This window comes from Anabas testudineus, chromosome 21 (assembly GCF_900324465.2).
Source record: "Anabas testudineus chromosome 21, fAnaTes1.2, whole genome shotgun sequence".
Classification (NCBI taxonomy): domain Eukaryota; kingdom Metazoa; phylum Chordata; class Actinopteri; order Anabantiformes; family Anabantidae; genus Anabas; species Anabas testudineus.
Window position 1 is genome coordinate 11,864,866 of NC_046629.1, and position 17,055 is coordinate 11,881,920.

General features: G+C 36.8%; 1 protein-coding gene and 1 long non-coding RNA gene across 2 annotated transcripts; one reads left to right on the top strand and one right to left on the bottom strand.

Moving 5' to 3' along the window:
• Positions 1–583: 583 nt before the first annotated feature.
• On the bottom strand, positions 584–2,025 carry LOC113173472. Its single transcript, XR_003299823.1, has 3 exons — positions 1,923–2,025; positions 1,744–1,821; positions 584–979 (listed from the first exon to the last, which is right to left on the bottom strand). It is a non-coding gene; the product is annotated as an uncharacterized LOC113173472 (long non-coding RNA).
• A 246-nt stretch (positions 2,026–2,271) lies between these two features.
• LOC113172955 (muscleblind-like protein 2a) lies at positions 2,272–16,348 on the top strand. Its single transcript, XM_026376073.1, has 9 exons — positions 2,272–2,523; positions 5,475–6,076; positions 8,169–8,333; positions 8,421–8,621; positions 8,746–8,997; positions 10,088–10,141; positions 10,459–10,615; positions 11,350–11,385; positions 13,138–16,348. The coding sequence occupies exons 2-9, from the start codon at positions 5,903–5,905 to the stop codon at positions 13,260–13,262; spliced, it is 1,164 nt and encodes a 387-aa protein (XP_026231858.1). The 5' UTR covers positions 2,272–2,523; positions 5,475–5,902; the 3' UTR covers positions 13,263–16,348.
• Positions 16,349–17,055: the final 707 nt, after the last annotated feature.

A 17,055-nucleotide genomic window follows, 5' to 3' on the forward strand; every position in this document is an offset into this window, starting at 1 on the left:
TACCTGATATTAAACACAGAAGGAGAATAAGTCTTTAAAACATTTAGTGCTTTTTCAATGCTTTATATTAAAATAAAAAATAATGAAGAATGAATGAACAGGTAGAAATTAAACTGATGTTAGTGCAACTAGTTGATTCTCATTTTGTTCATAACATAAAAGGTTTTGAGTTTAAATAAAAATGTGTATAAAGTTCAGTCTTTTCACCAGCCAGATGAGACCAGGACGAATAGTGAAATAGATTATCTCATTTGCCTCCACTGACCACCCTCTGCAAGTACACCCTGAGTTAAATAGTTCTCATATACTGTACTTTATGTTTTGAAATGTCTGTCAAAACATTTTTTAGGGAAGTCTGACATCTACTGGCCTTAAGCTAGGATTGCTCATTTTCTTCATTTCCCATATTGACAGACTGGTTTCAGCACTAAATGCTTCCTATTCTACCATTAGATGGCAGTGTTGCTCTCAACATTAAATTATGCTGCAGGCAGACTGTAAATTAATAAATGTTATTTCTAGAGAGACATAAATGGGAAAAATTAAACTAACATTTGTTTTATACTGCTCGGTAAATGGGCATTTAATTAATATTGACACAGGTGATATGATATGGTGATTGATGTGGTGTGTGGCAAGGTAAAAGGCACAAAAACAAAATAACAGAGAGATCAGCACAGTTATTGATTTAGGTAAATGCTAAATAAAGAGAGTCTACACAGTTGGGAAGTTGTGTCACGTATTACTTAATGGAGTGTAAAAATATGTGAAGAACAAACAGGGTTAAGGTTAACGGAGTGAATGCATCAGAAAGGAATCTCTTTGTCCTTATATCTGACTCACTTTGACAGTGACATTTCCCTCAAAGGGAGCAATATGGTGACCTTTCTATGTGGCACTTGATGCCACAGCTCCACTTTGTTGAAGAGATCTGTCAGAGTGACACATCAGATAAATCCTGTCTGTTGCCTCGAGAAGTCTGGATAAACATAAAGGAGGGGAAACACTTAATCAGAACGGGCTTGTGTATGTGTGTACACATTATTAAGTCAGCTATTAAACAGCTAGTTAATAAATGAAGCTATGTAATTATTAGATGTCTTCATTTAAATCAACATTTTAGAACGTGTACAGCCCCCGGTAAATGTGCTCTTAAAAGTATTGTGCTGCAGACATCGAAGTGGTGCCAGTCAAAAGATATCTAGGTGTGCACATGGACAATAAGTTGGACTGGTCACTTCACACAGATGTGCATTATAAAAAGGGCAGAGACGTAACAGCTTAGGTCATTAGCCAGCAGCAAGTGTGTAGTTTTATGCTGCGGTTTGCTGGGGAGGTGTTGGAAAAAGCCTGCACAGTGACTTGAATGAGGTCGGACTCACTAAAGGCTGTGGTGGAGAAACAGAACACAAAAAACAGACAGAGGCCGTTCTACAATACACCAACTATTCTCTAGTCTGCAGTGGACGAGTCACCTCACTGCAGACTGAAAGATACAGGAGATCCTTCATCACTACGGCCATCAGACGCTACAGCACCCTCAGCCATCAGCAGATGATTACTAACCGCCTTTACTTATGTTTATCTACAAGACTACCTGAATTTCCCTTTGGGGATTAATAAAGTTTATCTTATAAAGTCTAATATAAACCACAATGCACATGCTGTCTCCATTCAAGTGAACCTACCAAGTTATTTGTAATCTTTATCTTTATTATGTTATTAATAATAGAAATATCTTACTGTGGACTGGCTCTTCCTCTCTCCCACTCTCCCTGTCTGATGTTATCTGGGTTAGCATCCATCTTATTTGACCTTGAGCTGACCGAGGAGGCAAAGTCACTGTTAGTGATTCTTCTTCTGGTTATACAGGTCAAATATTTACTATTACAAGTCTATCATTTGAATTCTTGACTTCCCACGATTATAGCTAAATTCCTATAGATGGTATTTCGTTAATTTGGTGCTTATTTAATATTTGTGCGTCTCCGTAAAGTAATCCAGAAAAACTCTCATGGTTTTATTGCTGTTCCCTTGGTAACAAGCGAACCCTTGCCCTTTTAGCCGTGTGGACCGTACCACTTTGTGTCCGTAGGGGTGATTCAAGTATTTATGATTATAGGATTCTCCTTCATGCCAATAGTTGATACGTACAAACAAATTTAAATTATATTTGACTTCTTAGAATTGCTGTGAGTTATTTCATCCGTTGAATAATAAGGTAGAGATAGCTCAAGTGTTCTCCGTGCACCCCTCCTCGCATCAGACGGACGATCGTACAGTAAGCTGTCAGAAGCTTGTTGCTCAAATCTGTGCAGTACTACAAAGTAATGAACAAATGAGGTCGAGCAGAAAGACGAAACAACAAGGTTCAATTTGGGGAACAGAGGAAGAACAAATAGGCGGTTGAACAGACGTTTCGGGGAGACTTGACATCTTGTTTTCGTTAGTTCAGTAGTGCTGTCGTGTCGTCTGCCCTGGCTGGTGCGTGATTGCTGTATCCTCTAGGAAGCGGTCGATGAGGTAAGCAGGTGCCCTCCTCAGCTAACACTGTGGCTAATGTAAGCTAATAAATGTCAGTGTAGATGTTCACATGTGGTGTTAACACATGACAGCGGTGTTTTAGCTTTCCGGCTAAAAGTCTGCGTCGATCTAGCTAAAGTAACAGAGGGTGAGATTGCCAATCGCATACTAAAGCAACAAACTGTGCTGGCAGCATAACGTGAATATGGTGCTAACTACCGTCAGGTTAGAGGACTGTCGATTGTCACATTAATGAGTATTAGCAGAGTTAGAGGAAGTATTAAGTATAAAGTAAGTAATTTACTTAAGTCAAAGTACTAATACCTGTGAAAAAATATCCCATTGCAAGTAAAATTCCCGAATTATGTTATCAAGTGAAAGGACGTAGCTAATATTTATCAGGAAGGTGTTAACGCTAGCTAACTGTAAGTATTAAAAGTAAAAGTAAAACTGCTGTGTCATTAACATGTAAATTGCATTTAACGAAGCTATTGATGTGTTATTGGATTTCATGATTAAATTAAACTTGATTCACTTACTGTTTGTTTTGTAAACTGTGTCACATTAGTCTTAAGTGTGATCACAATTGCCCAGTGCCTAAAGTGGCAGCTGTTGTTTTGTCCAACCACTAATGCAAAGCTCAAAATTATTATATATTATCAAACTAATAATAATAATAATTAAAAGGACATGCACGTGCCTACTGTTGTTTAGTCAACTTGTAATAAAGCCTCATGTTTCTCTGCACATTGTTTATGTGGAACATCTGAAATAGAGTAAAGTGTAAGTATCTTAGTTGGTATAAGTGACATACAGCATATGATGTTGCAGAACTATTCATCTATTAGAGCCCTGAGCCCAGTTACTAACAGTAATGTGATGTCAACAAATGTAACCAAACCAGTTGAAAACCTAGAGTTGTTATTACACAAAGAATCCATATAAACATACTAAGACTGCAGACAGGGGGCTTTTGACATAGGCCCACATTTACATTAGCTCTGCTAACGGAACTGTTGTTCAGAGCAAGACATGTAGCAGATATTGACATGTTACACACAGTACACAGGTGTAAACAGTGTTAGATAATAAGTGTTGAGTTTCCTAGTGTAATCAAAGTTTATTCATAGATAATGGGTCAACCCGGAGGAGTGTCTTGCTCCAAGCTACACAGCCAGCTTCCACGCTGCACTTCAGCTTCTTGTCTCCCATTGGTCAATTTGTGACAGGGAGGGTCTTCTTGGAGGCTGGCAACCAGACAGGAAGGGGCTGGCTGGAAATGTTTCAGCCACAGTTGGACGGACAGTCTGTTTTTACTGTTGTGACCAGCAAATCTTTGGTCACTGAATCCACTCGGCAGAGAGGCATATTAGAGCTGTTCTTGTGGAATTTGTCTGCACAAATTAGCTGTTGAAGAGTTTAATATGGGACAGAAGTTGTTAGAGCTGCATAAAGGGAGAGAGGTAGGTTTTTTTTTTATCCATTTCCTGACTTGTGCTCAAGGGAATTTGTTGCAGAAAGCCATGGGATAACACACAGTGAGGCTAAGAGGCTGCTACTGTTAACAGGAGCAGAGTTTATTCTAAATTAGGGCCTTTTGAGTCTTTGTGCATTCATAGACTATGTTAATTGCTCTCAGTGGAGAAACTTTTCAGCTCTCATACAGATTTATTCAGCTCATAGGTTAAACACTGTTTCTGCCTGCTCAGCAACTTCCTGTGTGTTTTACCACTTAGCGCACAGGTCTGAGTATCCCGCCCTGTGTTTAACTCCCAATGCTGTGTGTGTTTAATCTTTGTCTTGCTTTCCTTGTATTATGTATGTGCTTTAGTGGGCCTTGAGTCAGCATATCTGACTGCAGCTATGTGACCAAGTGTTTGTGTGTCATCCTAGCAAATAGAGAGAAATGGTGTAGAGGGAAATAGGTTGAGTGGAGAAAAAATAAAACATTCTCACAGTGTAAAATAAAATAAAATAAAATGTAGTTTTGTTTTGAACTCTTTTTAATAATGTAGTGGCTGCATTTTTCCCCAATAAACTGACTTTGTTATTGTAGTTTATGATTTCTTTCATAGGTATGACAGGTAACTGTTGCTGATCCACGTAAGGAATGTGTGGCCCTGTTTCAATGTGTTACTCGGTGACAGCTGCTTCTTTAGGCTAAATCAGACTTCATATAATGAACAGACTCTTGGCTTTAGATGAAAAATATAACTGTGAGATAAAAAATAAAATTGAAATAAGGTTTTTAGTGGTTTCTGGAGAGATGGCTGACTACTTAAACATCTTTTTGGATGGAGTCTGGTGTATTGTGTTCATAACTGTGCAACACACTCACAGAAATGAATGAGCAGGTTATTGTAATGCATTGACACTGGTTATTGTCGGCCTGAATGCGGCCTTAGCCTGCAGCATGCCAAATATTAGTTTGGTAGCTTCTTCATCAAGCTGTAGGGCAGTAACTTCTTGCTTGTTCAGTATATATTTTCCGTCTGACAAGTAATCACTTAATTAAATATTTCTTGCAGCTCTAGTGTAATTAGTTAGCACATGGTAGATTTTATAAACAGTAATAATTTACTAGGACAGAGGTGTTCCACTACTGTGGCTTTATTATTGCTGGGGTGGAATTGTCTCCTGAGAGTCTGATATGACTACATATATCTTGAGTAATTACATATAGTCACGTTTCTTATTGTTTGTCTGCTGTAAACTGCTGAATAACAAATGACTCCAGAGAATTAACAGTCTCCAGAGAAAAGAACCAATTAAATGACTACTCAACAATAATCTATGGTAGCTCTAAATGTTTATTTGAATACAGCAACAGTTACATTTTTGCTGCTTTTGGCACTCTGCTGTGTACGTGTACTTTGCTGTTGCAACAATGCAGTTTACCCATCGTGGGACAAATTATCTTATCTTATCTTTATCTTCTTTTTGTCTTTCAGATCACCAGCAGAAAGTGCCTTTGACAGATATCTCTGTTTTGAAGTTGGCCCATGTACATAGCCGATCTGTGCTTTCTTTACTAAAATACATACATAATGTAATAGCTGCATAAGAGGATAAGAGAATAAGAGAATGAAGAATAATCACCTGAGGATGACTAACGTGACAAGGCTGCATTAAATTTCCCTTACTTGTCAGATATTAATGGGCACCATCAGTTGTGGAAAATATACTTTATCTTGACTTAGAAAAAAAACACCTCAGCAGTCATTTTCAGTTTCATCAGTGACTGACTAGCCATCAGATATTTATGCTCCAGCTGATGGAGGAATCACCTGCATATAGTCAACCCACAGGTTTTAGTGTATGAGACTCACAACAATAAGATTGACGTTTTAAATTTTATGTGTGATATACAGCAGTGGACATGGCATTGAACATTTCTTCAGTAAGAGACACAAAATGGCTTACTCTGGAAGTCTGTCGACAGTTTCAGCGGGGAAACTGTTCTCGTAGTGATGAGGAATGCAAATTTGCTCATCCACCGAAGAGCTGCCAAGTCGAAAACGGTAGAGTTATTGCCTGCTTTGACTCACTGAAGGTAAGAAATATTGCATACACTGTGTTATCTGTGACAGCTTAAAGAAATCCCATAAAATGAAAAATGTAATTTTCCATGTTGTCACCTATGTTCCTAAGTGAATCTAAGCACCGAAGAAAAATACAGTCTCAAAGCGTAATCCTCCATTATATCAACTCTACTGTTGCTTCGAAAAACTATAGCTAATACCAAACTTTTCCAAGAAGTAAAATAACTAAATTTAAGTCGGACATTACTCTTATTACCTATCTCAGTTTTTGTTTCTGGCAGCCAGTTGGATTACAGCCAGTGCATTCACCCATTTGCTCAGTTGGCCTTTGAGAGGGCTTAATCTACTCTCACACTTTCAGTATCTCGATACAATACAGCTGTATGCCCTGGATTATTCTCATGATGATTCATCGTCTTATCTTCTTGCTGTAGGCAGCTTATAATACACAGCTTGTCTGCTCCCCAGTGGTCGAGGACCTGAAGGTATTAACAGAAAGTAGCAGCCTTATTCTCTTATCTAAAAGCAACATTTGTTCTTTATCTCGAACATTGTTAAACAGATTATCAAGGAGAAGTAATGATGGTACAATTAACAGTAAGTAGCTGGTTATTAGAGATGTTAATCCTGGAAAGTGTGTGGTGGTTACCTTTCTCTGACTTAAAGATCACAAAGTTCTTAAAGCTTTAAAATCTACCAGGCCAAGATATTGGCCCTAACTTAAAATATGTTGTATCAATGTATATGTATGTAATGTATATGATAATTTACAAGAACCCGAATTACTAAAAGATACTGTCAAGACTCAGAGCTCAGAGGTCAGCAGCTTCCTTCTCTGTGTATCTCTTTGTACCTGTGACACAGCTAATTTCTAGCAGAAATACTTTGAGTAAACAAATCAACAGTAATGATTCTTTCTGTTGGCACTAAATGTTGTGGTAATGAGTAATGAAAAATTCATCACAGTAATATATGATCATCTCATGGGAGATATGCAGATGAGTTGATTAGTTCGTTAGTTAACTGACTGAAGGAGTTTAATATGTAGAACAGCAGAGATGCACAGATGCAGGTGCTTGATTGACAGAAATGGTGTCAGTACCGAATGTGGGCCCAGTCTAAAAGGAGAGAAAGGAGTAATAATCTTGCTTTATAACCAGATTGATGAAGGCATACAGCAAATCACCTCTGAATTCCCACAGTGATGTTGAGGGATGTCTTATGTAGCCTTGAGCTCTTCTTAATTTCCCTTATAATAGTTTAGTTATACAGAGAGCACTGTCAATAATTTTCTGGTCTTATTGCTGTCATATTCTCTGCAGCCTTGTACATTACATTAACATTGGCTGGATCAGCAGCATAATAATGCAATGCATATACAGTTTATGTCTGAAGCATTCAAACATCAGATATTACAAAGTACAGTTAGGGAAGCTGCTGTGATAAATAATTGTGTATTGAACATAACATCACACTTATGAACTCCCAGCTCTGACCCCCACACACTGAGAATAAAAGAGAACACACAGACTGCAACAGTGAAAGTTTTCTTCATAGCTCAACCGTAGATGATTATTACTATATAATGTAAAATGGTAACCATATCCATATAAATACATCAGTAAGTCCCAGTGGTAACAAGGCTTGTTAAACCATCATCAAACACACGAGGAAAGAGCCATTTGTGTAAGTAATATAAAGGAACAGTCGTTCTTGTGTTTTCATAAACCAGACGAAGCCTGAAAATCGGTTTTGACTCAGATCTGAGCGATTGTTGTAATTTCAACATAAGCTGTGTTCCTTCTCCTTTGTAACTATATATTTAAAGGGTTTTTCATGTCCTGTATAAACATATGTGCTTTCTGCCTGGCTGTAGTACAAGCAAAGTCTCGTGCATAATTCAAGGAATTAGCCATTGACAGATTAGATTTTAGTCATAACTAGCTATCATATAATATAGATGATCACGCTGATGATTTCACTGACACTCTAGATGGGTGTCAGAGGCCTGAGTGGGAGCGTGATGCAGAAAAATACATGATGTTGATACTGTAGGTGGAATTGTGCCTTTATACTCTTCTCCCCCTTTTTTTTTTTAAATAGGGCCGATGCTCAAGAGAAAACTGCAAATACCTTCATCCACCTTCGCACTTAAAAACCCAGCTGGAGATAAATGGGCGCAACAATCTCATTCAACAGAAAACAGCAGCAGCCGTGCTCGCACAACAGATGCAGCTGATGATCCCTGGACCCAGCTTGCAGCCTGTGGTAAGGTCTTCCTAGTGCATCCCAACTTTTAGTTGTTTGTGGTTTATATGACATCTTCCCTCATAGCCAACATTGTATGTCACACAGGGACTTGGCACAAGTACTGGTCTTGGTTATGGCTCATACGTGACACCTCTGAGCCATGGACTAAGCCTCGTTCCCTCGGACATCCTCTCCAACACCCCGGTTCTTGTTCCTGGGAACCAACCTGTCCCAGTCCAGAGTTCCAATACTACCACTACTTCTTCTTCTCCATCACAGAAGCTGCAGCGTACAGACAAACTAGAGGTATTTGTGCACCACAAGGAGAGATTTAATATCAAAAAGACATCAGTACTTTCCTCGGTACACATAATGTGGCTAACTGCTGTGAGCTGAATTTCTCTTCCCGTCTTTATATTGCTCCACTCAGGTTTGTCGTGAGTTTCTGCGGGGAAGCTGTGCAAGAGGGGAGACAGATTGCCGCTTTGCTCACCCCAGTGACAGTCCCATGATTGACACCACAGATAACACTGTCACTGTTTGCATGGACTACATCAAAAGTCGCTGCTCCAGGGAGAAGTGCAAGTATTTTCACCCGCCGGCACACTTACAGGCCAAAATCAAATCCGGTCAACAAGTCAGTCAGACAGGCGTCACAGCTCAAGCCGCAGCAGCCGCCATGGTAAGACAGAGGGTGATCCTTCTGACCACTGAAAACTATTTTAGCTTGGAAAACACACTGTGTCGCCAGAAATATGGAGAGTTTTGATGTACTCAACATGAGACATTTTATAATGGCACATTTATTGTAGTGGGATAGTATGTAGCCTTCATTTTCAAACATTCTGTAATGGCACATGTCAGACACTTATAATCAGGACAGGTGTTATATTTACAATTAAAATGTTTTAATCTGTGCAATACAGTATGAATAATATAATGACTGAGGTTTGTGTGAACTGCCATCATGAAGACCAACTTACTTTGCTTAAGTTAACTGCTAAAATGAACTGAATTAACTTTACCATGATGATGGTTGTTCTTCAAAGACCATTTACATCACTTAATATATAGACCACCTTCTTATGGTTACTTACATTTACATTATATTTTTGTTGCATGCGTTTTAAGTTGTCTTTTAGCCTTAAGAGGAGACATCTGCCATTTCTCTCCAAATAATGCTTAGTGTGAATGTAGCTCTGTGCATTCTACGCTTTATGACATTGAATACATGGTTATTTCAGCTGTTGATTTGTGATGTTGTCGTTGGATAATTCTTATAAGACCGATTCATCTTTCACTTAACAATAAAAGTTTTCAGTGCTTGTCTCTGAAGGTGAACAATTAATGTGATCAAGTGTGCACAGTGTCACTGATTGCACCATGTATTAGTACTGTTTCTTTTACTATTAACAAACTCCAATCATATATCAAGTAAGTATATTATCAAAGTGATCAATGTCCAGTGTAAAAAGTAGAAAGGATTGTGCGTCCTTGTTGTTAATCTTGATTAGATATTGATGTTCAACTACTACTTCAGGAATCTTTAGTTAATGTTTACTTTAATCAGTTATTTTGGTTACTATGCATGCATATTGTCCTCTATGTGGTACGTATACTACATTCTGATTATTTTTGTTTTGTTTTCCCCTTCTCACCTATCCACAATGCTGTCCTCCATGATGCACCTCTGCTTGCTGTTACCTGTATGTTAATACGCTTGAATCCCATTGGCCCACTGCCATCATGTGCTCGCTGCCTGCTATTAAAAGACTCAGTCGACTGCCAAAGCAATGAAGCGACCCCTCGAGGGAACTGTAGACCTGGTATTTTCACATTTTGCTTTGCATGTAGCTATTAATTTTACTGTAATAACTTTTAATTTCTGTCATTGTCACCATGGCTTCTTCAAGACTCATATGGTCTTTATGTCACCATCAGTATCTTCAAGTGCTTAAGTTGTGTTTAAAAGTTTTGGTAAATACATTATTTCATTCATATTTGTATCCACCATGTGATAATAGCCATTCTTATTGTGTAGTTGTACATACTAAATATTCATTGTGTGCAAAGCAAACCTGAACAGAGAAAAGGGAAATTTGCGAGGGTTTAGTGGTTTATGTCTGCGTTTGTCTCTTTTCAGGCATTTCCCCACAGCGTCCTGCAACCTCTACCAAAGAGACCAGCTCTTGAGAAGAGCAGCTGGGCCAGCTCTCTCCTCAGCCCCAGTTTTTTGCACTACCAACAGGTTCTGGCAAACACACAGCTGCAGCAGCCCACTGCTGCGTTTTATCCCACAGGTAATCCTTAACCTTGTTATGGATTCAAAACTAAACAGGCACCTCACACAACTTGTCATTTTTCATTTCATGTGTCTGTCTTCCTACATTTTTGTGGGTTAAGATGCTACTCACAAATGTTATGCACACTAAATGTTGTCGCTTGACTGAAGAATTTGGTAGCTGTCCGTCAAGGATTCCCAGAATTAAATCACTCATAATCCTGATCCTTAAAAGAGTACCGACCTTTTTAACAGCAGACATTTTGACTAGCAGGCACACACATTTGTTACGAATAACACTATCAGTGTGTCACTCCAGCTATTAGTCCACTTGACAGTCAGCACTGTGCTTTCACGTTCACATTCACAATTTGGATGTTAAAGGTCAACTAAGTTGAACTCTGCTGCTGCCATTACATTGAAAAAAAGTGATTTTTACACCTTGCTGTGAACCTTTTGTCAACCTTTTGTGGCAAATGAATATTATGTCTTTTATGCAGGCCTCTCTATACATACTGAGATTTTTATTTTATTGTACATGGAAATACATAGAAGTAATCTGTTATATTCAGCTATATGAAAAAAATACAAATGTAGAGTTGAGGGAGAGTCCTTGCCTTTCTCACATTGATTTAAACTGAAAATGTTCTCAATGTTCACTAAAGTACATTTTTACATATGGGCAGAACACCACTATATTGTTAAGTACCAGTCATGCTAAAATACCCTCTCTCCTTTTTGATAATCATACAGGTTCTATCTTGTGCATGACTCCAGCTAACAACATTGGTAGGTCTATTCCATAATTTTTAGAAACTTTGTTTTTTAATCAATGGAGAACAGGTGATGCTTATTTGCCATGTTTCTGTAAGATATTCTTCTTGTACATAGACAGTTAAACTTTAAATAGGTATCAAACAATAAAAAACCCTAAATAAATAATTTTACTTTAAAATAATAAATTGTTTGCATGGATTACTATTATATACTGTACCAGCTTGTAACATTATTCCAAATAGCTGAAGCACAAGCACAGTATACAAATTTAAACTTTTAGGTGTATTTTGCTGGTAGAATTGCCATGCACCAATGAAATTTGATCAGCATCCCTCAGATTCACTGTATGTTATTTTGCTCTTCAATGATTTACATTATTAAATGCCCTTTAAAATCACTGTGATTGTTTCTGGTGGCACTGCTGTACATGTCATCTTTTGGGGTGTCAAATTATGGACAGATTTCCTAATTGTATCTCTTATCAGTCCTCCTTTTATGTTCTCCCCTGCTGTCTCGCTTTGCTGTGTGATCACATGCCATCTGCTGGTCTAACCCAATGATGGCTTGCTGCTAATGTCATTTTGTATTTGCTTGGCACAAGAGAGAAAAACATTGCTATGGTTACCATAATGCTCCACCTCCCTTTTCCATTGCTTTCATGGTTCCCTTCCTGAAAGTCCCCATGATGTACAGTGCTACGCCTGCTACTGTCTCTGCAGTAACTACTCCCGCCACAAGTGTCCCCTACGCAGCAACAGCACCAGCCAATCAGGTTTGCTCCTTTTTAAAGCTTTCTGTCATAAATCCTTTAGCTCTGTATAAGTGCTTCATATTTATATCATGGGAGTTGCTTTGTCAGCATAGCGTTGCCCTGCTTGCATTACCTATCATAAAGCTTCATCTACCTGAAACCTTCAGTAGATCTGCTAGGCTTCATCTTGCCCCTTTTTCCTTATGACAAACACCATTTGTTTAGTGGTCTTCCATGTGCTAATAGTGGTATTGAACATATTCTTTATTGCATGCTTTTGCTTTTGTGGAGTGTCTTTCTTTTTCATTACTCTCCATGAGTGGGGGGGAAGGGGCTGGTATTTAAACACAACACCATATTTTTGCATCAAATTGGTCACGATAATTAATCATTATTTAATCTCATATTATTTTCCTCAGTGAAAAAACATTATTGTAGGATCTTGTTATCTTCATTAATGATCTTGTGAGGGAAGTCATGTTAAGGTGCCAGATATGTTTTTTTGGTTTGTTTGTTTGTTTGGTTGTTTTGTTTTTGGTGTTTAGACAGTTGGGTCTCATGAAGAATATAATTATAGTAACTCAAATATCTTTTCTACATTGCTTAACCACTGGTGGGGCCATCTTCCCAAATGCTTCATGTATTTTTTTAAACTTTACTCTAGAGATTTAAAATTAAGCTAAAATGTACAAATAGATTATGTGTAAGCAGTGTATACATCAGACATTTGGGTTAAATGTTTGCACAAGGCAAGTGGAATATTTAATTTTGAGTAAAGGTGCAGTCATAAAAAACTGTTCTGTATCACTTTAAAGAAGGTACGGGGAGAAATATCACAAGTTTATTGAGTGAAAGCATTCATTTCATGTGATCTTATTTTTTATCATTGTAATATTCATTATGACAGTAAATCTTAATGAGAACACTTTGTCATATAACAAAAACACATTGACTCAAGTAAAAAAATGTATTGTATGAAACTACTAACTGACTGTGTTTTGCCTCTGAAACAGATCATCCTCAAGTAACCACCAGAATCAGAAGTCAGTGTCCTGTTGCTGCTGTTAAAGACTTCAAACAGTCACTCTGTAAATACCCTGTTAACACTGCACAAAACCTACAACAAGCTGCATGCTGACAATATCAGTGATGGAACGGCTGTAGACATTACTTTGATCTGTGATAGTTAATTGCATAACACAATTACTAAAATTATACTGGGTTAGATACTATAGATGTCACAGACGATTATTGTAAATAAACGTGTTTGCACCTAAATTAACATTAGAAGAGTGTCATGCAAAGTAATGAGCATGATATCCTTGTTTCTGTTTCTTATCTGACATGATCAGAGCATCAGAGCCAATTCAGGTGTAGGAGGCTAAAATGCATCTAGAATGCACATGGAAACACCTCAGTACTCGATAGTCTCAGTACTCACTGATAGGAGAACAGCAAGTAAAGTGTACATGTTAAAATGAGGTGTAAATGGGGTCTGTTGGAGATAGTTAACGTTTTATCCTGATAATGAGCAACAAATTACTTTTTCTATTTTAAATAAATTAATTGAAAGTAGTTTTTTTTTTCCACATTAATGATTGTTTATTTAGTGCCAGATTTGATTATTTTAAACAAGCTACTAAAAAGCACTTATTTTACCTTTAAACTCCACATTTTAAATATGTATGTATATATTTGACTGGAGGCTTCTGAATGTTCCTTTAAATAACAAAGGTTTTTCAGTTATATACTTTATGCCCAGAGAACAGGATCAGTGCTCCACCTCCTGGTGTGCCTTTGCACTGCATGTTCTGTACAGAAAGTTTGATGATAAAAAATACAACATTAATGTGATATAGATACTTTTCTCAGCAAGACAGTGAAACAACAATATGACTTTTTGAGTTTGTCTTGTTGATGTATCCATACTGTAAGTGATTTTCAGAAAGATATACCTTGACTGTGCAGGATGGGAAGAAATATTAATTTATGATTTCCATGGAAACACCTGGAATGTTTAGGTGAATTTCTACTGATCAAACGAATTGCTCATGTTAGTTTCAAGCCTAAAACTGGCCTTAAGTCAAAGATATCCATGTTCACAATTACATTCAAAAACATAGCAAGTTTAATGCTTTTATGACTTTGCTGTATGACATAGAGACTGAAGATTAAATCCATTTCTTGTTTTCTTGCTCCCTGCATTATTATTTAAGGGCTGTATTGTTTAGTAAAATATACATAATTTACAATTAGCTCCTCTGGATTAATTATTAGAAAAAAGAAAGTCATTTTTAATATAATGTAAGAGGTTATGTTCATGTCTGACAAATGAATGACCATCATAAGTCCATGTGAGTTTGGCTCTTGTCTGCGCGTCACCATATAAAACTGGCCTAACACTAACCAGTCTAAAATAACTTATTGTTTTTGAGAAGAGCCTCCATAGCCATCCTAATCCATCCAATAAAGGATGTGGGAATACTATTGCTCATATTCAAAGTGAAGTTCCTGTGATCCTGTATGTGTTGACTGTGCGAACCATTAGTCTTAATGTTACAGTCACCTGTCAGTGCTGTAATTTTAATGTTACAAGTGCCTAAAGAATTGTGCATGCAATAAAACGGCTTTATGTTGAAAAAGATCACTCAATGTAATCGAATATAATCTAATGACATTTAGAAAGTTACTGACTTGTTTGGCAATATCAGTGCATTAATACATACCTGTTTAGATTTAGTCTTAGAAATAATTTCTCAGTTATGCTCAAATTTGTATGCACGTGCTAAATGAGTTAGAGTCAATATTCAGCTTACTTTGATTTAGTTTCACTTTGAAGATGACAAATAGTGTACAGCAAAGTATTCATGTAGTGACGTACAATTTAAATAGACAAACTTTTTGGTGGAATTTTGTTTAGATTAGTGTATGATTGATCATTATTAATATTATTACCATTATTATTAAAATATCCATCTTCGTTGGAAAATTCATAGCAGACAAAGTAAGAGACAAAGTCGTAATGTTTTCTTTAATATACATTATAGTTCTCTCTTTCTCAAATGTCGACATTTCCTTTAACTTTCCCAAGTCTTTACAAGTAACTAATATGTTTTTTTTAAAGTTTGCGTGTGCATGTGTGATTAGCTCGGATTAAGCATTTGTTCACTTTTTTTTTTCATTGTGAAATGTTTTACACATTATTGGATCGAGTATACATAGTATACATGCATATTTTACTAGATTAATCTTAGCTAAGAACATATTTAAAATGTCTTATCTTCTATTTTATGATGAATGTAATTTATTCAGCTGACTTTAGCTGTGCTGGAGGTTCCTCAAAGGGCCGTGATCTGTTGTATTAGGATATGAGAAGTTGTCTGTGTCAAAGGTTGAAATGTCGGAGCAAACAAAAGCCGTAGACATTGCATCCTTGTCACTGCCTTGTCACCTTTGCGGGACAACACACCTTTGTATAAGCAAGGCCATACAATTGTTCCTTTATGTACAAAAGTACATTGTACAGGTCACACTTTATGAAAATGTAATTTTGTAATAATAGTTTGTCATTTTATTGTTTTGACTTGTTGCTGAGGCAATCTGAAGTTGCAGTGATGCAAACTGTATTTTTGTAGGTTATAAATGTGTTGTTTTTGCTCACAATAACACATTAAATTAAACTATACCAGGTATTTGACTTTATTATGCCATGGTGAAACACTGTAAGTGATCTAGTGTATGAAGATATTTTTAAATCTGAATTGTGTGTTTTTCGTGCATGCTTAGCTCTTGCGTGATAAAATATTATCCACTGCGGAGTGAACTCAATTTTCAGAATTCAGAAGGTCAGCGGCAAGGTTCCATTTGTTTTATTTTTGTTGTTGCTGTTGTCGTTTTAAATATTAGTTGCAAAGTTTAGCATATTATTAGATCTATCATATTTTACCTAAAAGGCATATTTAGTTTCACCTTTTGGCGGAAAGCTTGAATGTCATGTACACACCTCCACGTGGAGGATGTTTGTCAGAAAGATACAGACAGTAAGAATGTTTGCTCAGACTGACTGATGGAAACATTTCTTAAGCACTTTCTCTACAGTCACACGACTGAGAAGACACGCTTTTTGTGAGCTTTGCCTTATCTTATATCTCACTTATTCCTTTGTTTGCATTTGTTCAGTAAGTATGAATTTCGTAATGTCTAAATAAAACTGGTTTCATTGAACGTTTCTGTGAAATTATTGCTGCATGAACTGTGTCCGAGGCCAAAATGACAAATCGTAAAACAGATCTAGAATGCCAGTCTGAATGTTTGGGTTAAAATATATCACATCTTGACATGTTAATTTTATTTTTGTTCCATTTTGGCTTTTTCTCTATTTTTCAGAAACTTATTAGTGGAAATAATTTTGTTTGTGCATAATTAAACATTTGTTAAATGTTAAAAAAAAAAGTTATTTAAATGCCATTATGTAGTAAATGATTTTGAACTGTAGGTTTATTTAGATTAATTAATGAATTAAAAGATTTGCAGATGTTCTAAATTAAGTTCTAATAAGATATACTCTTTATTATTAAAATGGGCAATTGTGAATTAAATGTTTTGGTTGCTGGAGAGTTTCATCATCAGATAAATATATAGATTCATTTATAGAGAATAAGAAAATTCAATTCAAATTTATTCTAATCAATAAATGATAATATACAGCTTTATTCTGCACTCTCATCTTGTGTGCGACAGTAGCAACAAAATGCAGCGTTACCATGGTAACAGCATCCGATTTTTTTTTTTTTTTTTTGCCCCTCTTGGATACACATCCTCGAGCCGCCTCTGCTGATTGGACGAGCTCTCTTTGGATGTCGCTGGGGCAACCGAATGATGGGAATTTTACCACATGAACGGAAATGTAGCCGCAGCATCTCACTGGCTCT